The following is a 27,565-nucleotide window of genomic DNA, read 5'->3' on the forward strand; positions in this document are numbered from 1 at the left end:
TGAGAATTAGAGACTCATCTTTTCTCATCTCTTGTTCTGCTATGCCGAGTTTACCTCCCCAGACTACTGTCAAACAATGTGTTTGTCAAAAAGAGTGAGTGAGTCAGTGTGAGCCTCACTGCAGGCTGATGTGTGTGTGTGTGTGTGTGTGTGTGTGTGTGTGTGTGTATGTGTTGTCTTGTCTTCTTGTGACTAGAGGTTGATACATGGCATGCTAACCTGTGACTTATGTCTCTAGTATTTGTTTTGTACTTGATGTTGTTCTTTTGTGATTATTTAGGAGAGTCTGAGCTGATGCTGCTGGAAGAGACACAGTGGTCAGTTTTTTATCTTCCACATGGATTATTTGGCTTGGCCTTAAATGTTCAGTGCTGTGGCGTGCTCCACAACTGATCATCGAGCAAATGAATGACCTAAAAATAAACAAAAATGAGGCCACACATGCATCAGTTTTGATTTCATAGGCATGCAGGTAAGCATGCTGCAATGAGAAACAATCACTCTGCCTGATCTGACTATCACACACACACACGCACTCACAGGGTTCCCATCATGATGCTGACAGCTGCGTGGCTTCACAGCAGTCCTGGACGTCTCTCTCCATGGTACTGAAATCCCCGATGTGGTTGGCTGGACTGGCCATCTGGACAGGGCTCAACTGTGTGTTTGCATGTGTGTGTGTGTGTGTGTGTGTCAATCATAAGAATTTTACTTCTTATGAGTTGACTAATACCATGATTTCTGCTTCCCTGTAAGGAAGATTAGGGCTGAGCAAGCTGTCTTTTTGTTGATAGATCAAGATTCAAAGCTGTCCTTTTTTCAGATGGAACAGTGCATTTCTCAACGTGAACATTATTGAAATTTACTTCAGTTACCAGAACTTATTGATGTTTTTCACCCACTTCTATCATCTGGTACTTGGATCTTACATCATTTTCTCCTTGTCACATTATCCATCAATTATTCTCTGTCTGTGTAGTAATTAACAATTAATTAAGGATATTCTGGGTATCACAGTTAGCATTATAATATTAGATAATCCAGATCATCTAATTAAAATCCACATTAATTAGAGCTTGAATACATAAAAACACATAAATAAATCATTAGAAGTGGTTGAGGGTTGTTACTCTTGCCTGTGCCCCTATTTCTGCAGTGGTTAAACTCCAGATTCTAGTGGCTTTGCTCTGTGACCTTGAAAATGTAATCAAGTCTGGACCCTCAGTGAGCTTTATTTTGCTATCTATAAATAAACTGGTGGGTAGACCTCGTACCTTGCCTTAATCATGAAAGTTTGGTGGAGATTAATTGCTGTTGTAGAAATAGTTCACGCTTTTTTTCCCTCCTCCCTGGGTGTTAAATATAGACTCATGCTGCATATACACACACACATACAAGATCACACACCCACGGGCCCTCCCCTGACTCCTCATTAGGGACTGCAACAGTCAGGGAAGGATTTCAGGGTTACACACATGCACACACGCTCCTCTTCTCACTCTGGTGCAGTGGTTGGTTTGTTCCCTCTTGTCTGCACTTCTTTCCATGGCCCCAGGGATGAATATCTATAGAAGGGGACCCTATTGTCTGGACTTTATCCACTGAGGGACAGAAGGCTGAGGAGCCTCAAGGTTGAATGCATTATGGGATTTTCAGTACACAAAAGCAAAGAGACTGCCAGTCAGTAGCTCCATGTTAATATCATCTTAGGAGATGATATTAAACTTTAATCTTCCACACTGTTCTTCACATGTTATTTGGCTTGAATAATTGTGTTATGTTTGCCAATTAGGACACAGATACAGCAGATCCATCACTATAATGATACAGCATGCATTGTCAGTGTTGTTCATGTAATTAGCCTGAAAAATAAAGAGCTGTCACTGTGTTATTTTTAGCCCACCAGAAGCTATACAGTGCAACAGCAACAGGAGGGCCAGAGCGTATTGTGTTCCTTTATGTGCAAATGTTGATCCTTGGCCATCAGTGTCACTCAACTGTGATTTCCTCTAAGAGGAGCAGTAAACAGATGGAGCGAGCGGACTTCGAGGAGCACGGTGCAGCCCATGAAGGAGGCTCATTATAAAACCATCTGCCTCCCAAGACCGAAGCTGATTCTCCGTGGCTGAGTAGCTGCTGAATCACTGCCTGCAACCGGGACAGTCCTGTCTGTGTGGTTCTTTATTTTTGTCAATAGGGCTGAGAATCAAAAGTTGGCATAGAGTGCTTAGTCAGATGCTTAGTCTTCTTCAGTCATTCTTTAATTTGTTGTTTCCTGATATAAGTCATACACTGAGGTAGTGTGACATTTTGAAAAAAGGCACTTATTTGTTTTCCCCTGTTTCTAGTCTTGATGCTAAGCTAAGCTATATCTTTTTCATCCATCAGCAAGCAATATAATACATCAATACAATGCATTCAGATGTTTAGCATATTTTGCTCAATGTAATAAAGGTTTTTGTAAAAAAAAAAAAAAAAATACTTTTATCTTTCAAACTAAGTTACTGAAAATCTCCAGTACCAATACCTATCCAGCCGTGCCTGTTTTTGAATAGGCCTCCAGTCACATGACATATGGTACAGTAATGGCAAAAGTAACACATATGCTCTATTCACACAAATTTGGGTTTAGTGTGTCTGTATTTCAACCTCATGACACTAGTCCGACAGCGGGGCCCTGCGAGGCCAGATTTTCACTTTCCTCTCCCGCAGGCCTCAGCTGTTGCTGCGGGGGACCTGCTCGGACGTTGATGACCTCTCATCCGAAGCGAGAACGCGAGCTCATTCAGTCACACTGTGCTCAGAATTAATCAGCTGTTTTGTTTTGTAAGGCCCTCCCTCTTAATCATTCACTACAATCACACTGTGCCTCCCCCCAGAGAGCGAGAGAGGGGGCGCCAGGGAGAGCAAACAAGAGGGTGTGAAAGAGAATGAGAAATAAAAGAGATGCGGAGAAAGGTTAGGGGGGAAAATGAGAAAGAATTATAAAGACAGTTTTTTTTTTTGTTGTTGTTGTTGTTTTGAGTGTTTTCAAGTCGTTACAAAGCTTTTGTGGTTGAACAGCTAAATGTTCTGTGTACTTGCAGACGTTTTGCTGGACTGATTATTCCTTATTCATATGCTAACTGTTACATCTGTAATTCAAAAGGAAAACAAAAGAATCTATTGAATTGGACTAAATATGCCCACTGGGGGAATCAGTGCCTTTGTGAATGAATAATACTTCATTCACCTGGTTTACAGCACATAGATGACTGGTGGGTCCATAATGAGAGAATGGAAAAAAGATTTAAGCTCTTTGGCCATGACCGTGAAGGACAGTGTGGACAGTGACTGGATCTGTTGTTCAACAGGCATTTAGTGTTGCTCTGCTCGCTGGTGATGAGTATTGAAACAGCAGGTGACACAGAGCCAGTGGTCAATAAAGCTAATAAGGTGGCATTCAAATGCTGCTGGTAAATCGGCTCATCTCATTCATTCACACGCAGCCACACAGCAATTTATTTAGCTTCAATACAGAGGTTTGAACTCATAACTTCTCACCATAGTGGCTAAACATCCACAAGACAAGCCTCTCTGCTCCGCTATAAACTCCAAGATGTGTACTAAAGGAGATTTCTGACTATAATAAATTCCTACTGTCTAACAGCACACTGCCCGCTGCTCACTTAACCTGGTAGCTCATGAATCAATAGTAAGTAGAAAAATGAAAAATGATCAGCAGAAAGAGCTCATGTCTTCTCCTAATAACAGCTTATAAATGATTCAACCTGAAGAGAGAAAACGTTGTTATTATGGAGTGGTGGGATTGGGAAGACTGCATGTGAATTATTAATACATCTAGTCCAAAATATACGGCTCCCTCATGATTTAGGCTGCATGGTCGATTTGGCAGAGTAACTCTGTCCAGGAAACGTGTCCTGTAATAGCTATACATGCCGTATTGTTTACAGTTTCATGTGGCAATTGTAAACCATAAAATATGTTTCAGACGAGGCAGTATTGATCCATTGTCTTTCACGCTGCGGGCAGCATACCCCATTTTTTCTGCTGATCTGCTGAGAAAGTGAAGGATGGTTCATAGTATTTTTTTATTGAACCACTAAGGCAGCAGCCGCATGGATGTCAAGGAGCAGTTACAAGTCATGAATTTCTGTCTGTGTTCAGGCGACCTTGGCAGGAAAATATTGCACGACTGCAAGTTCATACAATATAAATGATATGTTACTCTCTTAGCCCTGTATGAAGTAACTGTTAAGCAAAAATATTGTAGGTCCATGGGGTTCTACTGGGCTTTGGTGCATTTGTTGTAGCTCTAGTTAGGTACAGTAGGTTTAAGTGCGGTAGGCCTGTTTTGCTGTTGGTGCCTCTGCTTTGATTTTCTCAATCAGGCCTCAGCTCCTTTATCATGACAAGTCAGCTCTCAGTGCCGTGAAAACCTGTGTCAGGAAAATGGGAACAGTGTGTCTATTGATCAAAGTGAAACACCATCCTACACAGACAGAAAGCAGGTATCCTTTAGGGACAGCCTCTGCTCATGTGGTCAAAAGAACAGCAGGGGTACGCCTAGTGGTCAACTGTGAAGATTTACTCTACACGCCAGTGGACGCAAATCCCTCCCATGGATTAGGATGTTGATGTTGTATGACAGGATTTGTTGTTGGATTCTTTTACCTTATTGTATTATTGCTTTTACTCTGTCCCCCGTCCTCTAACCATCCCTCCTTCTTCCACTCCCCAGGCATTTGGCCAGGCCTACACCAACCAGCGCAAGGTGGCAGAGGATGGGGAGACTAATGAGGAGACACTGCTGCAGGAGTCAGCCTCTAAGGAGGCCTACTACACAGGCCGCGTGTTGGAGCTGCAGACTGAGGTGACGCTAAGCCGCTCTGTGGCGTCCAACGCCCAGGCGGAAAATGAGAGGCTCAACGCACTCGTGCAGGAGCTACGAGAGGTGAGCCTGTCGACACTACGGACTGCAGACAGATGATTTGTTACCGGTTAGAGAAGGAAGACAGAGGAAATCAGGTGTATATGTGAGAAAACAGTATTGTACCAGTTGACGGTAGAACTCAGGATAGCTGTTGGTAGCATTATTATTTATCCATTTATTTATTCATTTGAATATATATCAGTATTGTTTCAGTAGTTTACAGTGCAAATGTAGCAACTGATGTCTGTTTTCATATTGTAATATGTTTTAGAACTTACTGTAAATTTAAGATGTGTGAAATGAGCTGCAGCTGCATAGAGGTTTGGTGGTTGTTGAGATGGAGTTACAAAAATCTCTTTTATTTTGAAAGGATTGCAAGTTGTGCTCCAAAAATTTTAAAAAGTCTTAGTTGCAGTACATTAATTTACATGAGCTCCATGTGTCTAATAAAGGTCAAAGGTCACAGTGACAGGCAGAACAGGGTCAAATCTCACACAGAGAAAACAATATACATGTGCGTACGTGCAAGCAGGCATTTATGCATGCGTACATGCCTGCAGCCGCTGTGTCGGGCAGTGCAAAAGTTCGAGCTGGGGTCAGACACCATGGCCACGACCCCATTGTGGGGGGCAAATCCGGTGCTAAGCTGGGGAATAAGTGAAATGCCCTGAGCTCGGCACATGTGTAGGGACAGAGTGAGCCAGGCTGCTCTCATCACACAACCAGCACTACACCCACGGGACACACACACACACACACTCCCATTCACTAAATTCACCAGGGAGTGTTGTGAGCTTCAGTCCTTACTGTCGGTGTGTGAACCCCCAAAAAGTCAAATACTCAGAGTCAATGTAAGCAGTGTAATGCAGCATTAGGTGAGACATCCCACATTATGGAGTACATTGAACAAAATCATTATTTGCAGTTTGGAAACTAGTTACCTGATAAGCCTGGTCAACATATTCCTGATATATGAAATGCGCATCTGTCACCTGTTTGCATCATGATCATGACTCTTTGATAATGAGCCCAGATACCTTCTGTCTGTCCATCTTTGAAATCCTCATGTACTCGTGTGATGCCCATTAATGAGAAGGAGTCACTTTTTCATCGTCAGAAGCAGGTGTTGCAACCACACTGGGGGCTTCATTTGACACAAATCACATAATATCAAAAGGTTTTTGCAGGTTCAAAGCAGCCTCTCACAAACACTATTAATATATGCAGGTTCATCAAGAATATTCCCCTGGGTTAAAGTGTGCTTTAGTTAGGGAAAGTTTGCTTCTGCTGTTTTAGTCAGCAGATCATCAGAAACTGATGAACATCTATTTGTGTGACCACCTTACTGTATATTTTTTCCAGATCCTGCCAGGAATGATGTCTTAATTCTACCACATTACCACAGCTACAGTGCTGGTAATGTTGAATGTACACAACATGGCTTGACCCCTGCCACGGGTTGCCAGTGTATCATGAATCTATCGAAGCTGCCGCAGTCACAGTCAGCGCTGTGAACTCCAGGTCAGGGGGCGTGTTGCCCAGCTCTGTCCCCCCATGGCGGGCCCAGTGCCAGTGTTGTGTGCTGCACTGTCCCTGACCCCAGCCACTGTAGCCCCTGATCAGCTACGCCTCTGTAGAGCCTCACTGACTGATAATTGGCCTCTAATCCTGTGCACTTCATACCCAGCTCAGTGTTAATTCCCCACATTACATGTGGTGAATATGTAATTGGACAACATGTAGCTATATCCACAGTATGTTGTTGTATGATTCTGATTTTCTTAAAATGTTATGTTTGGTTTCTGGTTTCTGTTCCTGGTATAATCAGTATAAAAGTATTTCTCAGTGCAGCAGCCCTACTGCACTCCTACGGACTTTGCAGTTTAGCCTCCATTAGCTTCAAGAGTATAGGAGCTGCTGTCAGCCACTGTACAAATCAAAAGATTCAGTGGATCATAATGGTCTTCAGTTTCGGTCCAGTCTCCAGTTCTAAAATTGCCATCCACCCCCTAACAAAAACACACAGAAATACAGAGATTCTGGAAGTTCAAAGCCTAAAATAGGCTGTATGTATCTATGCTCTCTGGGCTTCTTCCTCCTCAGTGTGTACCGCCCACCTCTGACACTGTCTCTGGGTCAGCACTTCTGCCATATGTACAGGGAGCTGCAGGGAGCTCTGCAGTGAGAGAAGTACCCACATGCACACACATATTTTCATTATTAATGGGTATTCTATACCATCTGCTCAGTAATTGTATTCTACTGTACAGTCAGTCATGTCTGTATGCAAAAATAACAACTTAATTCTTAGTGTGCTTCTCATTTCTGACTTTATGTGAAAATATTATACAGTTAATATTAACCCTGTTATATACCCCTAACAATAAGAAGATATTAGAAGTAACATGGGCATTGTTTAAAGTTGACCGGGTCTTTGTTTTTTAAGCAAACAGAGAAGATGTTCATCCAGTTCCCTGTTCCTTCAGGTAAAATGTAACATTAGTAGTTATGTGAGTGCAGATAATTTCGCTGAGGTGTCAGTTTATTCCCAGTGCTGCCGCCTACTGTATGTAGATTTATGACTTTTGTGGTCTATGCATTTTTCCCATCGACACTTTATCTGGTCCAGCATATGCGCACGTTTCTGTCTGTGCACAGCAGGTGACTAAAAAGAATGATCATTCTGGGAGCGTGAAGTTGCTGACTCATTGCATTTAAGATACTGAAATTGTTTCATAAACTTTCCCATCCTCATGCTGTCAGAGAGTAGTAAAATTTAGATGATGAAGAAGTACTAAATTCTGATCTCCCCACCACCATCAACTTTTCTTTCTCTCTGTCATTTTTTTCTCTTCATTGTATCCATCTTCCCATCCTCTCTTTTCTGGGCTCCAGAGTAACGAGATGCTGGAGCTGCAGAGGAGCAGGATGAGGGAGGAGATAAAGGAGTACAAGTTCAGGGAGACCAGGCTTCTTCAGGATTACACAGAGCTGGAGGAGGAGAACATCACGCTGCAGAAACTGGTCTCTACTCTCAAGCAGAGCCAGGTCAGTAACGAAGACCTTCAACGTTTTAGTAACATTTCACTCACAGGTTTACTCCATTTTAACTCATTTCTCAATCGCTCTACGCACCAGCACATTTTGTCCTGTACAGATTTGTCATCACATTCAGTGATGACACACCAGCCCCCCCGGTTGAGATGGATGACTCATTCCATTTCCCAGTGTCATTTCCAAAACCACCTCCAAATGTGGTCCACTTTTGTGTCAGTTCTGGGATGCACTGGATCCTACAGTGCCCTCATCTAGTTGCTCATCACCGTTTATTTGCCGTAAGGGGTTACATTATCCCCTATCCAATTGCACAGAGTCATATAGTGCCTATATAGACTGTAGTGCACAATTTCTAATATCTGTTCTGTGCTAGAGTAAATTAAGGCCATATATCAATATAAAATCAATATAGTGATGTGAGACTTAGGTTCTGATAGTGACAGTTTTTTGAACTGATTAAAAAGTTTCCCTTCTGTTTCCTCCCAGGTGGAGTATGAGGGACTAAAACATGAAATTAAGGTGCTGGAGGAGGAGACTGTCCTTCTCAACAGCCAGCTTGAAGACGCTTTACGTCTAAAGGAAATCTCTGAGGGTCAGTTAGAAGAAGCCCTGGACGCCCTGAAGAGCGAGCGCGAGCAGAAGAACAACCTGAGAAAGGAACTGGCCCACCACATCAGCCTGAGCGACAGCGTCTACGGGGCAGGGGCCCATCTGGCACTCACCGTCACAGGTGTTGAGGGCCTCAAGTTCCCAGAGGAGACCAATGGAACCAATGGTACCAACGGCAGCACCATCCCCGCCGCTAATGGCAACAATGAGGACAGCAACCGGTTCAACGGTCACCTCCACACAGGCACGGGGCTTGGTAAGATAAACGGGGAGTTCCGCCCAGGCCGGAAGGGAGAAGCTCTGCACCCTGTGCCGGATCTGTTCAGTGAGCTCAACCTGTCAGAGATGCAGAAGCTCAAACAGCAGCTGCTACAGGTGGGTCACAGGAAAGGGCCTTAAATTAAAGAGTTAGCATCTCTCACAGTAAGTAAATTCAAATTCGCAAAAGAGCACCAAGTCTTTGTTTGTCATTCGATGTTCATTTTCAAAGAAAATTGTGACACCGTTTGAACATCACTTCGGTTGTGTAGAGCTGCTATCTGCTGTCAGGAACAGACAACAAATGACTAGACTGAGTCATTTGTAAACATTCATTGCTCCACGAATGAAAGCAATTCACTGTTCACAGTTTCACGATGGTCACAGCAAGGAGGTGACAAGGTGATGACATTTTGTGAACAAGGATACACAGGAAAAACACCATGTAACACCACAGGCACTACTGCATGTCTGAGTGTTAGAGGATTATCATTGCACAACAGCAAGTACACTTTCCACTCAAGTCCATAATAATGGATTTTGGCAGTGGCCTGTTTCATTTAAGATATAGCAGAAATATTGTACATATGCACTTGATGCAGCACATATCATGTACACATTTAAATGTGCGAACGTGGAAATGTAATGAATATTGCAGCCAAGCCACAGCAGAACATGGAGTCCAGTGGTAGATGAAGACTGTGATGGTAGAGTTGCGTGTGCCATAGGGAGCCCTGTCAGGGTGATTAGCATCCGATAAGCAGGGGGAGCAGATCCAGCTGCAAGACAGAGACAGAAAGTGACTATTTCTACTTTTAGTTCAGAGACAAGGGGACAGAAATAGAGAAACCCATCAGTGAGGGAAAATGTCATAGAAGTTTATTGTCCACTTACATTTATACCACAATTAGTTCCAGGCTTGCACTCTTATGAGCCACATTCCATACAAACAAGGACTGTTAATGTAAAGCTTATAATATAGTGCAGGAACTGTCTTCTCTTATGCACTGAGTCACATGAGTGCAGCAAACATTCATACAACAGGCACACCATACAGCACAGGACTACACACGGTATGTTAAACAATATGGAAATCATAGGTGGATCAGATTCATGCTAAAATCTAACTAAGTCATTACTGTACATTTTTGCTTTAGCTGAGCCCCATTGGGAAATAGAAAATCAGATTAGTTACTGGGGTATTAGCAGTGTGCCTTTCTCTGTAAACACAATTACTCCCTAATCAATTTTCTCTTTGCAGCTAATTATTCTGTGAAGGATGTAAACGCCAGCAGCATCACACATCTAATTACTAGTTGAATTTTGCAAAATCAATTTTGTCTCAGTATCTGTTGTTTCATTTCAGGATTTACTTTAGTCATTAATTATGAGTTCGATTTTTGATACACATTTGATTCATTAGCTGTCTTTGGGGATTGTCCCGAGTTATTAAAATTTCACCCTTTTGGCTGATGGGCTGTTTGATCAAGAAGCGGTTAAACAGCACTTAATGTCAGTTCCCACTGTCCAGGTTTTGAAACAAGCACCATGTGTAACTGAGCACCTTTGTACAGCCAGTAACACAGGTCAACTGATATGATACAGTGTCCATGATTTACTTACTAATAATAATGGCTGTATGGTACATTGTCTTTATCTTTATTATCCCCTTAATGTTACAGATCATACTGGGTCATGCTGTAACTTCTATCAGCAGCCTACTATAATTATCTTCATTTTATTGTTGGGAGATGTTTGTAGGTCAATTTGTATTGAACACATGAGTGTAGTTCACTGAATATTTTGAAAGATAGAAGATAAAGCCTCAAGTCGATGAACTCTATGAAACACTATGCAGCATTTGATGTCTTGGCTGACTCTCATGTTGGTGCATACCCTCTTGTCCTACAGGTGGAGTGTGAGAAGGCAGCGCTGCTCATGAACCTACAGGAGTCACAGACCCAACTGCAGCACACACAGGGCGCCCTGACCGAGCAGAACGAGCGTGTACATTGCCTCACGGAGCGCGTCAACGCCATGAAACGTCTCAACGGTGACAAGGAGCTCGATGACCCACAAGAGAGCGAGAAGCCCGACGGCGGCTCACCACCAGCCAACGGACACCATGATCCCGACATCCATGGGTTTGAGATCCTGGAGTGTAAGTACAAGGTGGCGGTGACAGAGGTGATCGACCTGAAAGCAGAGCTCAAGGCCCTGAAGGAGAAGTACAACCAGGCTGTGGAAGGGCAGGGAGACTGCCACAGTGATGACAGGGTCCAGGCATTGAGCGAACAGGTTTGTCATTGTTACGTGCAGTGTAGATTTATGTTTGGTGCTCTTTCACTGAAAAACCATTTATATTGATGTATAATAACTTCACTCAATTTGGTTTTGCATCCTGTAACACTCCAGTTGTCCGACTGATTTCTTCCAAGCAGGTAACTCATTTGGAGCGAAGTTGTCGTGAAGGCCGGGAGAGGGTGGCAAGCCTGGAGGCAGAGCTCCGAGCGGCCACGAGCACAGCCACAGAGAGCCAGGGCATGCTGAACACTGCACAGGACGAGCTGGTTACCTTCAGTGAGGAACTGGCGCAGCTCTATCACCACGTCTGTCTGTGCAACAACGAGACACCCAACCGCGTCATGCTGGACTACTACCGGCAGAGCCGCGTCACGCGCAGCGGCAGCCTGAAAGGCTCCGACGACCCTCGGGCTTTGCTCTCACCTCGCCTGGCCAGGCGCCTTGCTGCAGCGTCTGCAGCTTGCTCCTGTGATTCCCAGCGCAGTCCCATGGACTCCCCATCCAAAGACGCCCATCACAATGAGACAACAACCAACACAGCTGATTCTTCATCCTGCCACAGCAGCCCCACCCGCAACCCCACAGGCTCCCCGGTCATTAGCATCTCTCCTTGCCCATCTCCATTGCCATCAGAGGCAGGTGGGGACCTGCGAAAGGAGCCCATGAATATCTACAACCTGAACGCCATCATCAGAGACCAGATCAAACACCTCCAGAAGGCTGTTGACCGCTCACTGCAGCTGTCCAGGCAGAGGGCTGCAGCCAGGGAGCTGGCCCCAATGCTCGACAAGGACAAGGAGTCATGCATGGAGGAGATACTCAAGCTTAAGTCCCTTCTCAGTACCAAGAGGGAGCAGATAGCCACACTCAGACTGGTGCTCAAGGCCAATAAACAGGTGAAGGTTTTTCTTTGCTCTTAATACAACATGAAACAATCATAATGTGATTTCCATGGAAAATGATTAAACCCAAATCTTCTCCTTTGCAGACAGCAGAGGTTGCGCTGGCTAATTTGAAGAGCAAGTACGAGAATGAAAAGGCGATGGTGACAGAGACAATGATGAAGCTGAGGAATGAGCTGAAGCTCTGAAAGAAGACGCTGCCACCTTCTCATCTCTCAGGGCCATGTTTGCCACAAGGTGAGAGGGCTTCTGGGAAAATTAAGCTACTAAGATACAGAAGTTTAAATGTAAACTTTTTTAGTTTGTAAAAATAAATATTGATTGAATGATGAATTGTCTAAACTGAAATTTGTTCTTTTATCTCTCTTTTCTTAGGTGTGATGAGTACGTTACCCAGCTGGATGAGATGCAGAGACAGCTGGCAGCAGCAGAGGATGAGAAAAAGACGCTGAACTCCCTCCTCCGTATGGCCATCCAGCAGAAACTGGCCCTGACCCAACGCCTGGAGGATCTGGAGTTTGACCATGAGCAGACCCACCGTGGCCGTGGCGCTAAAGTGCCCAAGATAAAAAGCAGCCCGCCCAAAGTAAGTCTCAGAGGCGCCTTCACGGCTCCACCCAGCCCTACCAGACTCCACAGCCACTCCATCATCACCCCCACCCTCAACACGTCCCTGACCCTCGGTAGCCCTCCCTCTGTAGAGATAACCACCTGTCCGTCCATGTCTGCGTGGATTTCAGACACACTCTCTGACACAATCCAGATCTCAGCTTCAACTTTGCCTGACTTGAGTTACTCCAGTTTGTCTGTTGGCAGCCCGCCCATCATGATAGACCCTGAGCAGCTAACCTTAGAGTTCAAACGACTCATTTATTCAAGACACGACATAGGTCACCTGTCCCCATCACACAAGCCCAGCACCTATAGCCCTGCAGTATCTCCTTACCTTCGGCGAAGGCGATGATTCATCATCATCTGTACACTTGTATCTACTGTGTACACAGTTACCAGAAGCCTCAAGATTAGATGGGATACAGAGAGGAGGAAAAACTGGTTTCACGGGTCTATGGTTTGAACATGCAGCAACACACAGGAAGAAGGAGCCTGTGGCAGCCTGCTCCATCCTCAAAACAGCACTGAACGGTCTCTTTGCTATTGTTAAGTTGTAAAGTTGGACAGCATAGAAATCTCTCAATGAACACCGTTAGGAATCTGATATCCCCTCATGCTTATGATATTTGTTATCATAACATGTTACGTTATGTATCACTATGATACAGTACTGGGAAGTGTTGACAACCAAGTAAAGTGAAGCCAAGCAAAAAATGGCTGCAACATCTCTTTCAACATACAGTGACTCACAGCACCTCCCTGTGGCAGATTTAGTAAATTACATGTTTTTTTCTTTAACATTTTTATTCAAATGTAACTTATTTAACCTATTTCATTAAGCCTGTAATATTTTTTCTTAATTTTTATGCCTTGTAAAATGATATTTCTTCCAGTTTATCTTTGCATGCTGTATGTTGTAACATCTAAAATGCTGTCGAAAAGCATTTGACAGGCTTAGAGTGTGGTACATGTTTAATGCGTTGCCAGTATAGAAACCAGTCAGACCTCCTCTCTGTGCCTCAATCTCCTCTTGGATTGTTCGTCTGTTCACTTTGCTTCCTACACTGCATGTTGTACAAAAAAGAAAAGTAAATGGGGACAAACTAAATCCATCCATTCCTACACTGACGACCAAATCCTAACAACTGCTCTTACAGTAATGCCGATTCTTACCACCAGATGGCAGTGTCTGAACATACTTCTATTCTCTCTCCTGTCAAATGCTGTTTGACCTTCTCTCTTCTTCCCTTATCCCACCTCAAATAATCATATATATCATGAATAAAACAGGTTAAACATTAAATGGAACAAGACATTGTACAAGTGCTCTCTGAGTGACAACAACTTTAAGGAGGAACTGACAAGCTTAACTTGTGCCGACTTAAAGTGAAGTTTGAAAATATAATGGGCTTGAGTAGCAGGTGTTGTGGAGTTGAGCAGCACTGGATTGTTCAGCTTTAGTCCCAAATGTCTGTCCTTCTCCTTTTCTGCTTTACAAATCAATACAATATTGGATTTGCAAGTGTGTATGTGTGTAAATGTGTCCATGTTTCTGTCTTTTAGGGTGTTTTGTGTAGTCCACGTCCAGTGTTGTTTGTGTAGCTGTGCAGAGACTGGTCCTGTCAGTGTGGTCAGATGAGACTGGTTTACATTACTAGTTACATTCACACACGTGATATCTTGTAGAAGTGGTCAGCTTAAACATAGTCTGGCTTCAAGTATTTCCCTCTGCTTTCTATAGTCTTCTTGTTGTCTCTTTTTACATGCAGCTATATTATTCTAAATCATAAAACACATTTCCTGTTCAAGAGAAACCAAACCAAGTGAAACCACACAGGGATGATTATCACAGAAATTATGTAAAATAATAAACAGCCATATGCTTTAGCTGTGCCGTGAGCATGCACATGCAACAAGCGTATGAAGATGAATGCACTATGAAAGCCAAAGCTATCGTAGTGGCCAGTCAGTCAGTCTCTTTGTCTCTGACAAGGCCTTCCCCTGTCTTGTCCTCCCTGTTTTCTCTGTTCTATTGTCTAACCCTGAGTGTCACCACTCTGTATATCTGTCTAATTTATCAGTTTCTTGTAGATTGTCAGCAGCCTGCTGCCTCAGTACCGTCACTCTCCCCACAACTAAGGCGAGGGAGAGCCTCCCTAGCCCGCAGGTAACAAGCTGTAGAACCTGCTAATAGTAAGATCACCAATATCTATCTATCTATCTATCTATCTATCTATCTATCTATCTATCTATCTATCTATCTATCTATCTATCTATCTATCATTTAAATGACACAAAATTGTAGTTGTAGCCTATCACATCCTCTTTAAAGCACATATAGACTTTTCCATGTCTTTTTATAGTAGCACATCTGCATCTGTACATGCATGCTCTTAGTTTTCACACTTTACATTAACAAGTAATGGACAGGTTATGGCTTACACCCCTGTATTGCATAAATAATAACACTTCTCACTGGGCAAGGGATTGATAGACCAGTTCTTCACTTTGCATGTGCAGTTTTGCATGACAGCTTATACACATGCTATTACTCTATCTATTTAATGTCAAGTCTCATTTTCATACCAGCAAAACAATCTTGACATTAAATATTTAGAGTCAAAGTTCAAGATTAATTTTGGATGTAGACTGTTTTCTCAGCAGCAATGGTGGGAAGTAACTGAGTACAGTTATGCAAGTACTGTATTATTTGGTAAATAGTTACCTTACAATGTTTAATCATCAAATAATAATATATTATTATAGATTGAGGTGGCAGTATTGAAATAAAAATAATACATAAATAAATAAATAATAATTACAATCCAGTAATATAATCTGTACTATTCTGAATGGGGCCATTCTGCTTAATAAGTATGCATACTTTTGGTACTTAAAGTATATTTTGATAATACTTTTGAATTTTTCCTCAAGTAAAACTTTGAATGCACTCTTACTTGTAATGGAGTGAATGTAAACTGTGGCATTTCCCTTACATAACAGACGATCTATATCTTCCACCAATGCTCAGCAGACTTTTAACTTTCCATAACAGGAAAGCACAGGTGTGATTAACATCATTACCAGTGTAAATGTCACATGCAAGTTAGCCAGTGGATATAATGAGCATCATTAGTTACACCTGTGTTTGACAAGTCAAGCTGGCTAACAAAATGTCCATCTTTACTTTTGTCCAGAGTTAGAGACATTCATACAAGGCGACTAGGAAACTGCTGACAGATCTAAGGCCGTGTTTGGTTCAAGTGTTGTGCTGGTTAGCCTTTCTCTCTAACCCTGTTTTGTTCAGTTGATGTTCTCACCAAATACTTTGTCCTGAAGTATGAGCAGCCCTTTCTTTGTATCTGGGGTGGTTTTAAAGGTATAGTTTGACTTTTTGGAATATGTTATGTCTCTTTTGTTTAATCTGTAAAAAAAAAACTTAAGTGTAAAGTGGCAAATTGTTGGATAGCTGTTTCTCCCTAAGATAAGCTAACTGGCTGCTGGTGGCAACTTATTTACTACAGGTTACAGACATGAGTAATATCAGTCTTCCCATCTAAATCTTAGCAAATTTCTCCAAAATGTCCAACTTTTCCTTTATGCAAACCACACCAGTCTTTTTGCCTCTGTCACATGTTGCATTTTGTTTATTGTAACCTTATTCTTCCAACCACTGTTTCCCTCTTCCATAGCCCTTAAAACACATTTTCCTCTCAGTCTTATTTATTCTTCTGTCCTGTGTCTCTGCATTCTTACAGTCCTAAATTTGTGGCAGACCTCCAGGATCACCACACAGTCCTGTCCAGCAGCAGTAGCCTTCTCTCCCCCTGCGACCCACGTAACTGTCTGGTCCAACAACCCCACCCCTCCGGCACCTAACCTCGCTGCTCCAGCCCAGGCCCTGACCCAGGCCTGGTAGGAGTCACGCAGAGACACTCTGGAGGGGGGTTCCCTCAGTTTAAGTCCCCCCCTCACCCTCACAGTCCAACGTGGTGCTTAGTGGACTCTGTGACCCTCGATCCTCCACCCCAAGCACTACATGGCCCGGGCCCCTGGCAGGCCTCCTGGTTACCTTGGTCGCAGAAGAAGAGCATCCTCTCTGGAAGTGATATCCTGTCCTGGAAAAGACTGGACTGAGGCGCAAATGCCAGAGTGACAAATCAGGGGAATCACTTCCCCTATTCCTACCAGTATTTATTAATTTATTGATTATTTATTTACATATTGATTTGTGACAAGTTCCTGAGATATTTATTACTGGAATGTTTTTTCTGTGTTTGTTGGTCATTCTTCAGGATGGAAATGAAGACATGTTTTACTGCGTGTGGTGAAGACAGTGATCACAGACAACTTGGCACATTCACTACTGTAAATGGCCAATTCTGTTCTCTTCAACAAAGGAAACCCAATGTAACCCAAAGCAGAACTTCCTCATTGCAAACGTTCTTACTGATCTAGTGAACAGGTTTAAAACTTGCCTAACCTTACTATACAGCATTTATGATGTTAGATTTTGACAGTATAATAATCCAAAAAAATATACAGTATATGCCATTTTTACATAGGCGTGTGAGAGTACATTGGGTTTGACATTGCAAACAGACTAATGAAGGTAAGCATTTTATTACAAGAAAATTGTTTCTTGTGGTGGTGATGGGTGGATTTCAACTACCTTTCTAACGCCACTAGTCTTTCTTGGAATGCCTGTTTTTTTATACTTTTAAACTTTTTTTTGCAGATCATGTGCATAAAGACTATTTTATATCTCCTTTTATTTTTATTTATTTTTACAGCAGACTCTGGTGACATGGTTGTGTCTGTTACATAGCTCAGATCTCTATTGAGACTGAGGTAGATGAGAAGCTGTTTGAGATCAGGACTAGGGCTGTTGGCCTGGATTGTTGCCTTTTGAATTGCACAGGTTTAGGTGACCATGGAGTGATCTGACCTATTTCTTTTTAACATTAGTTATGAACTGAGTATTCCCAAAAGGTGTGCCTCCTCTTGAGTTACTGTCACCTTCATGTCACCATTGTGTTCTCAACACAAAGTATTCTGTCTTTTTTGAGAGCTTTTTCACTGCATTTGCCACAACCCCAGAAAACCTTTAGTTTCCCATACAATGACAACGACAGACATGTCAATCAAATTGACATCTTCATGATTTGGAGCTACCCTTGTCTGTCATCGTAACATTTCCTTGTTGAGCTGTCTCCACATACTTTCTCCAAGCATTATGCAGTACTGTCCAAGCACAATTATGCAATATGCATTATAGCAATACAGTAGCACCAGTCGTAGACTGATCTGGAAAAGATTCGTATAATATTTTAACCTTTTCGGTCACCATGAACTAACCAGCAGGCTGACAGGAAGAAGAGTGTCCCCATCGTTCTTAAACAAAATGGAGATACAGTTGCAGCACTACTGTCAGTGTCCTTTGACACAATCGAGATATTGTTTCTTTTTGAAACACTGTTTTGATCACAGAGGAATAAGTCTGACTAAGATGGATGTAATTTGTGACATTTGTTGCATAATTGAAATCCCCTCTCTCTATCTTTACACTCTCATGTCTTTAATGTTGATGTTGTCCTCACTGCACTGAACACATACTTTTGCCACATGGATATGAAACGGATAAATTAAAACTACATAGCCAGTACTGTGTTGTGATGACAGATAAAAGCATTTCTGTTTCGACTACGGTGAATGAGTGGACTCTTTATGTTCTCTGTGTGTGTACATTTGTTGGATTTGTCTTTGTTGATCAGTGTTGATTGTTACTTTTGCAACTACAGAGTGATGAAAATATTTGTGGTCCAAAAAGTAGCTTTCTGAACCCATGCAGGCTCATTGGTGAGCTGACTCTCTTGGTTTGTTTGCACAATATAGCAGTGGATGGAGAGATTTAATAATAATCCAGTGAAAGAAAAACAAAGCTGTGGTTTAAAAAGAATGATAGCTGTATGCTGTACTACAGTGGGTTTTACAGTTTCTCCTCCATCTAAAACTGTGTTTAATTGGTTTCACAAGTAAATTAAAGATCTGTCCTTGGATTCGTATGTGACTGTGTGTATGTCTGTTTCTCTATCCCACCATTTTCTGATGAACTGAACAAATTATCCATGTATCTATGCACACACAGATGAAATCTGCATCACCCTAAACAAAGTACATTTCACAGCAGATGGGAATCACTTCAGTGACTGTGATTTGAATCAGTAAAGCCAAATAAAACAGTCTGTTTCAGACAGGGTGGGGTAATTCAAAAAGTGATTTGAGACAGAGGAGACATCAGCAGAGATTATCAGCACATCTGATCTGATTAGTTGTCTGTGTTTTGTTACAGAATAAGCTAAATAAGTCCCAGCAAAGCTGGTTCTTTTCTTATCTGTGTTTTCTTCATTGGTTGTATCTTGAGTGCCTAACTCTTTATTCTGTCTTGGCATCATGTTGTGTTTGTATTATTGTGATTTATATTTGGTGTTGGTATATTAACTTCCCCACAAAAATCTCCCAGAGTGGCCACATGTCTATTTATGGTCATAATGTGGCCAAAACTCCTCTGATCTTGTTTAGACATTTGTATTAAATTCATGTCAGTCTCAGCCATCAATCAAATTTATAATCAGGTGACATCATGGGTACACTATAAATTATTTTGGTTTTCTATTCGTCACGTGTGAAAGTTGGCATGGTGCATATAAAAAACAACAACATATCAAGTACAACAAATTGGGTGAGATATAATCATCCTTGATTTATTGATTAAGATATTATGTCAGGACAGACTTGCATAGATCACAAGTCAGAAGCTTGCACTCATCTTTTAATCCACAACAGCAACTCAGGTGGTAGAGTAAAATAAGAACAAAGATAAAGGGTGGTGTGTAGAATTTTTGAATTTATATGGTAAAAAGTTGTAGCACAGGGCTATGCAGTTAGTTTACACAAAATCATACATTTCATTCACATTTCACATTTCATTTCTCATCCACAGCAAACAGCAGCAGCTCAGGTCATAGAAAGAAGAGTAAAAAAAAGAGAGATAAAGAACGGTTAGTAAAGAAACATAAGCAATCATTAGTAATATAAATAAGCTTTAAGTTAATAAATCAGTGATATTATATGGCTAAACAAGTGTAGCGAAGAGTATATAGCCTACAGTATATTAAGTCAGAGACATGTACTCACCTTTTCTCCCACAGTGAATGGCAGCAGCTCAGGTGGTGGAGTAAAATAAGAGCAAAGAAAGACAAATAATAGTTAGTAAAATTTACAGTCTTTGAATTGGGACAAACTATATGTATAGCATAAAGAGTATAGTTAGTTAACGAAATAACATAATGCAAACATTTGTCATACTCACTCTTTTTGTCCACAGTGAGCCGCAGCTCAGGAGGTAGCATAGGAGAGAGAAAAATAAATAATGTTTAGTAGGACAGTCAAATAATCTCAATAGCATACATGATGTTCTCTGTCTACATAAATAATCACTTTCTATATGAGTCAGAGGCTCATACTTACTTTTTTTGTCCATGGTGAACAGCAGCAGCTCAGGTGATGGATTAAGATAAAAATAAAGTAAGACAAAAAATTGTTAGAATAACAGGTCATTTTTCAGTTATTGTATAAATAATATTATATTGGATAAACGAGTGTTAACAAACATACTTACTTTTTTTGGCCCAATAAAAGTTTTCTAGGGGGATTCTCATTGCAGGGTCAATCTGAGTCACTGTCGTCCCACCTTGGCCTCTTGGCAGCAGCCTCCTCACAGTCACTCTCCTCCCTGCTCCTCTTTGGGCTGACACCGCAAGACTGAGGGACCACTGCGTCGTTATCCGAGTCGCAGGAATCCTCCCCAGGCTCCTCGCCCTCTTCAGGTTCATCAAAGTACCCGCCAGTCACCTCAAAAAGAAAATCAAATGCATCATCATCATCATCATAACTATCATCATCATCATCAACTCCATCATAACTATCATCATCATGGGGAGAAGCAGAAGCAGCATGAGGAGGAGCAAGAGGAGCAGCGTGAGGATCAGTGAAGGGAAAAGCAAGCGGAAAAGCAGGAGGAGCATGAGGAGCAGCATGAAAAAAAGCAGGAGCACCATGAGAAAAAGCACAAGCGGCATGAGGAGCAGCATGAGAAAAAGCAGGAGCAGCATGAGGAGCAGCATGAAAAAAAGCGGGAGCAGCATGAGGAGGAGCAAGAGGAGCAGCATGAGAATCAGTGAAGGGAAAAGCAAGCAGAAAAGCAGGAGGAGCATGAGGAGCAGCATGAAAAAAAGCAGGAGCACCATGAGAAAAAGCAGGAGCAGCATGAGGATGAACATAAGGATAAGCATAGGGAGCAGAGTAGTAGCTAGGAGAAGGAACAGCAGGACCTGGTTGTTGGTGCTCTGAACCAAGGTCCGGGGGTGGGACCTGCTGGAGTGGAGGGGAGGGAGGCCCGGCATATTCTTCTGTGCTGCGATCCAGGTCCTCCTCTCCCTCCTCTCCGAAGACGCGCCCATCAACAGAACAGGTGCCACTTGGCAGGTCTTTATCCACCCCAGCAACATCAGTCTCCTCAGCGGGGACTGGGTCATCAGGAGGCCTTTCAGCATTAGGGTCTTCATTGCTCAAAGGCCAAAAGGGACCACCTGAGGGGGAACAAAGAAAAAAAATCACATTGAGGACTTCCAGAAAACAGGGATAACAGCATCACAGGCACCCTGCAGAAAGACCAGTGTCAGTCTGACCTGCTGACCAGGGTAACACTGTCAAAAACTTTAGTTAAATGATGAACACAACAGTTTCACTTTACTTTAAGGCACTTCAGTTTACTTCATCTCCTTCATTCAGGCTCATAACAATATTGATCTCTTGCTTCATTTTGGGGGTATATTTCAAATTTAATTATGACAAATATGACAGTCTTGGAGCTTAAAAAGATGCTCACATTTCATACATTTTAAGTTAAACTTCAACAGTCTCAACAACGAAATTCAACTATGCAAACACAGGAACGGGTCCTGGTTTGTGTACGCCAGCACACCACCAAGTCCTGACATAAGCTCCTAAAAGTTCCATCGTCTCCATGGCGCACAAGAAAAAACACAATTCTCAAGCATTATTCAAAAAATGGCCCGGTCGCCATCTTTTCTCTCTAAAATTTCTAAGACAAATTTGGAAAACTCTCAAACAAAAATAAAAGTATTTTCAAATGACTGAATGATTATTTATAGGTTCCACATCTTACCCGGGATTTTAAATACACTCTTACCATCTAATAATCGTTGTATGGGGTTAAAACGTCGATAATCACAGAAAACCCCAAAACAAAGTGATTTCTTAACAGGACAGACAAATTGTTTTGAGTTCTCTATGTTAACATTGAAAAAAAAAATACTTGAATAGAAATGAGTTTGCACTGAAATGAGTTTCAGGAAGTTTAATTACTAATTTTTAAATAATATTATTTATTATTATTAAAAAATAGCTAATGTCTGTACCTGCAAAGTAGGTGATCCACCGTGCCACACGGGTCAGCAGGTGCTGAACCACAGGAGGTCCACGAAGAGGCATTTTTCTCTCGCAGGTCAGAAATCCGTAGGTTTCTTGGATTTTTCCTTGAATTCAGTTGTGGTTTCCTTTCCAACAGAAGTTTTCCAGGAGTTCGGCTTTCTAGCAGAAAAGTTTTTGCTTCGGGTCAACTCGCGTCAAGTCCAAGTGCAAAAGGGAAATTCTAAATTTTTCTGTCGCTCTTAAATCACCTCGGTCGAACGTCAGGATTCTTGTTGCCATGGCCTTTACTGACGCACGTGCATCTACGTGCGTGAGAACATGGATGAGAGAAATTGTAGGACTCCTGCAATTGGATCAATAATCTTGAACACGTGAAGCAACAGCAGACCACACTTTTACCTAGAGCCACAATTATAATTTAAACCCAAGATGAACCATGTCAACATAGTTTTACTGCATTACTGCCGTTATTTTAGATGCAACATTCTGAAATGGCTAGACACACAGTAAATGTAAATCGGTGCTTCTATCAACTGTATACATATATCAAATTCAAGAGTCCCAATTTATACATCATGGTCCTGACCCTGTACACTGTAAGCTGCAGTGCTCAAACAACAAAAGCTCTTTGTTCACTCAGTGGCAAATGGGGTGGTAATTTCACTAATAGTTCCTTCTTTGTTAGTATGAGAATATGCACTAAGCTGAACATGAGCTGAGATAACAAATATCTTAAGCAGGTGCTGCTTTCTAACCTGTTTAGGAGAGAAACCCTATATCAAAATCTAGCTTTAAGATCTTCATCTAACATTGTGCAAACATGGTGCATATTTTCAAAATGAATTTACATTTAATAAACTTACCACACAAAATCTGGGGCTAGCACTGGGATATTTAGCACAGTGCACAAAGAGGTGATGGGATTTGAAGGGGCTCAGCAACTTATTTTTTTCTCAGAGCATCCTGTTGCAGGTTAATCTGACCGTACCTACACCTGGCTGCAGTCTTTATTTTTGGCTTTACGGTTGAGTGGAGGTAAGAAACACAGAGTGACTTTGTCTACAGCAGAAGGGTTTCCAAAGCCTTTCTTCATATTTTTCTGTTCACTAACCTCTGTACTGCAGCTGCATTAAAATCTTTTGCATTTCTAAAGTCATTTTCTTTTATTTCCACTCAGGTTTTTATACTTAAAATGAAAGAAATGAACAAAAACAAGTTGGTGACCTTGTAAGAATTTGAATGAATTATTATTATGCAGTGGGTTATATTAATCAATTGTTAATACTGATGCATCAAACTGTAAGTAGAATTTTACTGTTGTTGAAGCTGTGTGGTTTTAACTACTTCATACTGTATACAGTTAATTTTTTTTTTTTTTAACAGGATTGCATTATTGTAAATTACTTGTGTATTAATATGTAGCAAGTTTGGTTTATTATATGATGAGTAATGGTCCCTCCAATGAAGCAGTTATAAAATAGCGATGATTAACTATCTCATCAGTCTGAGAGAGTCATATTTAAGACCTAGATTTTAAAATGTTCTGTGGTGGAATGTATTAACTACATTTATTCATGCACTTAAGTACAATTTTGAGTAGCTGAGTACTTTAATTTTAGATTACTTTATACTTCTACACTACATTTCAGAGGGATTTCTTTTTTTTTTTTTTTTTTGCTTTTGGTTTCAGATTACTTTCAGTCTGGAAAACTGATTTACTGTCATGTTGAAATGATGCCTCCAAAGTCCTATTTTGTCGTGTTTTTTGTTTCGTGTGTGTGTGTGTGGCGCCGTGGCCAACAGTAAGGACATTGTATGGGTGCAATAATAAGGAGGTCTGCACCACCAGTACGAACAGAGGGGCGAGAGAGAGGCGTGGCTAGGGAAACACCCCCCCCCATCAAGGTGACACTGTTGGGAGATAAGTGGATGAGGCCGAACCAACTGTCGCTTATGTACAGCTGTTTACCTGTTTCCGGTGTGTCCTCGCTGATTGGATGTTTTATTTACCTGGACAGGCAGTTCAGTGTTTTTTTTTTTTTCTACAGGCACATACATGGGCTGCCGGCGCGCAGCGGGACGCGGCGCTGAGATTGTTCCCAAGAAGGGGCTGCGTTTTTAAAAAAAAAAACTTCTGTAGTTGTTTTTGGTCATTTTGAATGCGTTTCACCCAAGTAACTCAATGCTGGAGCGGTCAGTGCCTCATAGAAGAATGGATGGATTTAACAGAGTCGCTTTTCGCAAAAAACAACGAAGTCTGAACACTGGGAAGCCAGAGGAAGCAGGTGAGTCTTTAAGGAATGGTGGGAAAACATTTTCATAACGGAAACATAACTACACTATCCTCTATCTTGACTGATTTTGACCACTTATTACATATTGCATACATAAAAAAATACTTTGTGCATTCTCCCGCGGAGTTCTATCTGAGAGCATGAGCACAAATCTAAAGAATTATTACAGGCTGTAAAAGCTTTACCTGTCAGTGTTATGACTTGGTTGTATTAGTCATCATGTGTTTTTGTCAGTGTGGTTGGGAAAGCATGGAATGGCCAGACTGTAACACACCTACATTATAGCCCATGTTTACACACCACGGCTGACTTACTGGCTGCTCAGCAGGTATGAAGGTTTCAGAGGCAAGCCCCAGCCTGCTGTGTAACCATCTACATGCTGGAGGGCACATTTTTTTTCTCACTCTGGAAAGGACCACTTCATAGGAAATGCTTAGAACAGCCCCTCAATGGGTTCCCTGCATTCTGTATCTCTGCCTTGGTTTTAAAATGTGATCAAAAACAGTCCTGGGATCTGCCTCCACCTACGCTTCCAGATGGATCATACCAAAGCTGTAGCCTGGGCAGCTGTAACTGAAAGTTCACCCAGGCTTAAGTCTGATTAGGCTGTCTATATTTCTTAGAAAACAAGGATCCAAATACATGTCAGTTCTCCTGTGGCGTGTACTGTCTGGGCATGAGCCGCTGGGACAGGAGGCACTCGCATGACTTCCTCTTATCTTACAAATCTGTGGAGTGCTTGTGCAAACATGCTGCTAAGGATTACTGTACTGTGCTTGCAGTTTGATGTGAACTTTGCTCCATGGTTGTTAGCAATACTGTCACAATCAGGCAAAGTGGCTTCAGTACACAAGGCACAATATGTCTGCAGGTAATAAGCTGTGAGTCAGGAAGTGAGGTAAATACCAGAACACCCAGATATATGATCTGTCAGTGAATCACTCTGTGTTAGCAATATGCAATCAGATTCATATAGATTCATCATCAGAGACGCTGCCTGTATTGCAGATTTGTGTTTTCCCCTCCTCTCTATCATCCTCACAGCTCTAGAAAACATCTCCTCTTGTCACCCTGCCATTGCTTCTCCCCAGCCTCAGTGCTAGGCTCCCTGTTTCATTCATTACTGAGATATTGTAAACACATCTGTCATGTTGTTTCTGTAAAAGTAAAACTAACTAACCTGTACTTGAACCATGTTAGGTTCTTGAAAGTGAAAGCACTGGAATAAAACTAATAGCCGAAGCATGACTTAATTGCCCATGACACAGTTAAACAGTAATTCCTTCCATTTGACTTGGTTCAGTATGACTCTTAATGATCCAGTGTTTTTATTATGCCTGGCTGATCCTGTATTACTTGGACCATGGATATGATTTCAGCAGAGGAGCAGTATTGGACTTCTAATGATGCTCTGTCATTTTGACTTCATATAGCTAGGGCAGTGGATTGGTATAAAATTGGCTTTCAGGCCATTATGCTGGAGAAAATGCTTTATTATCATTTATGTCTGTTTTGATCCTGTCTTCCTGGACAAATGGTTTTGTGTGTGTGTCAGTCTGATGTCCTTTCATACTGGGTCATCTTTGAATGGAAATTGCAATACACTGTTATACTGTTAGCTCTTGTGTAACAGAGTTGGGTTGCGCAAATCTGCAGTATAAATATCAACGCCAAACTCTCTGTGGATACCATCATACACTTCAAAGAGGCGTGTTTGTTTCTGGTCCTCACTTGTGTGTGAGGAGGAGTTTGCAATCAGCAGAAACAATTTGCTTTGACTCGGAAAACTTCCTCCTATTACTTTATATACGCCCCACTGCCTAAGTATCTATCATAGTGTAACTCGCATGTAAAATGAAATTTATTTAGTGTTATAAGCCCAAATAGCTTTGTGGTTTGTCAGTCTGATATGGTGTCACTGTGAGGGCAGCTTTATTAGTCTCCAACAAAGGAGCTGTTTGTTTTCTGTCTGCAGAGACAGAAGCAGTGGGACTGTATGAATCAGAAGCTGTGTGGCTTGGTAGGCTACTGTTGCTGGTATTGTTTTGTTCCACTGATGCCCATTCAGCCTGAACTGAACCCTCTCACTGTCCTCTTCTTGCTTTAACTCGCTTCAGGCAATAGTGGTTCCCCTGTGCAGCTCAGTTCATCATGGCCTAAAGTTGATTTCTTTTTATATGCTGTGCGTTGCTGTGCCACATCAGTATAAACTACACATAAATCATAGCTTCTGGTATGGAGAGGCATTGCTTCATGTGTGATTGGTATTTGAATTGTAAAAGGTCATCTGGTATTTCCTTTTCCTTCTCCCTTTGGGGGTTCATCAAAATTATAGTTTTGTAAATAACCAATGAACAGAAAAGTTTCATCCTCTCAGAGCAGACATCATGCTGAGCAGTCGGTCTGTCAACAGCTCATTCCATTAACTTTGTGTGCTTCTCACAGAAAAAGCTCAGTGTCTGTGAGTGTAGAAAAAAAGAATTCTCTTGTTAGAGCTGCACTAATCAAGATATTCATATTAACAATGAAAAAAATGACAATATAATGTGAAAGGTGCTGCTTGTCATGACAATTATTATCCAACTCTGCAGTTCCCCTTAGCTGGCTTGGTTTTATGCCTGCAACTTTAATGTTTTGGTTTACACTCACTGCTCTCATCATACTCATTCCCGAAAAAGCAGGAACCTGTTTTCAGTGAAATAGTTCTAATAGACCCAAGGTACACTATGTACTCACCACCAAATAGACTAAGAAAGTTATCGACTAGCTAGTGAAGAAAGTGGAGCGACTAGAAACACCACTACATATAAATGCTAATGTTGCTCAATGTCATATGTAGTAGTATAGCTAATTATCAATAGCCATGAGACCATTTCATATGTTTTTTTTGCTAGTGAAATAACATGCTAAAGCTTGTTTTTTTTAAATTACAGTGAAGGCTTTAATACAGAATTGTATTCATACGTATGCAATTTTAACTGTCACTCAGGAATCAAATTTATTTTCTGGCTTTAATGTGTTTCCACAGATCATGTTGTTAGCTTTATGTTCCTACAATATCTTGTTCTCTCTTTGTTCTC

At 41.6% G+C, this 27,565-nt stretch overlaps 2 protein-coding genes across 2 annotated transcripts in view; both read left to right on the forward strand.

The window, feature by feature from the left end:
- Window positions 1-18,734, forward strand: part of bicd1a (bicaudal D homolog 1a) — a 30,918-nt gene extending 12,184 nt beyond the window's left edge. Inside the window, 10 exon segments of the mRNA XM_018703474.2 lie at window positions 4,742-4,954; window positions 7,829-7,981; window positions 8,477-8,974; window positions 10,769-11,155; window positions 11,299-12,057; window positions 12,150-12,243; window positions 12,246-12,300; window positions 12,439-12,649; window positions 14,757-14,842; window positions 16,434-18,734. Of these exon segments, the coding sequence (XP_018558990.1) occupies window positions 4,742-4,954; window positions 7,829-7,981; window positions 8,477-8,974; window positions 10,769-11,155; window positions 11,299-12,057; window positions 12,150-12,243; window positions 12,246-12,300; window positions 12,439-12,649; window positions 14,757-14,842; window positions 16,434-16,554 (2,577 nt within the window). The 3' untranslated portion in view covers window positions 16,555-18,734.
- Window positions 18,735-24,227: 5,493 nt separating this feature from the next.
- The window catches only part of fgd4a (FYVE, RhoGEF and PH domain containing 4a), a 49,181-nt gene continuing 45,843 nt past the window's right edge, over window positions 24,228-27,565 (forward strand). Inside the window, exon 1 of the mRNA XM_018703451.2 lies at window positions 24,228-24,476. Coding sequence (XP_018558967.1) covers window positions 24,374-24,476 — 103 coding nt within the window. The 5' untranslated portion in view covers window positions 24,228-24,373. The remainder of the gene's footprint in view (window positions 24,477-27,565) is intronic.

Source organism: Lates calcarifer, linkage group LG10 (assembly GCF_001640805.2).
Source record: "Lates calcarifer isolate ASB-BC8 linkage group LG10, TLL_Latcal_v3, whole genome shotgun sequence".
NCBI lineage: Eukaryota > Metazoa > Chordata > Actinopteri > Centropomidae > Lates > Lates calcarifer.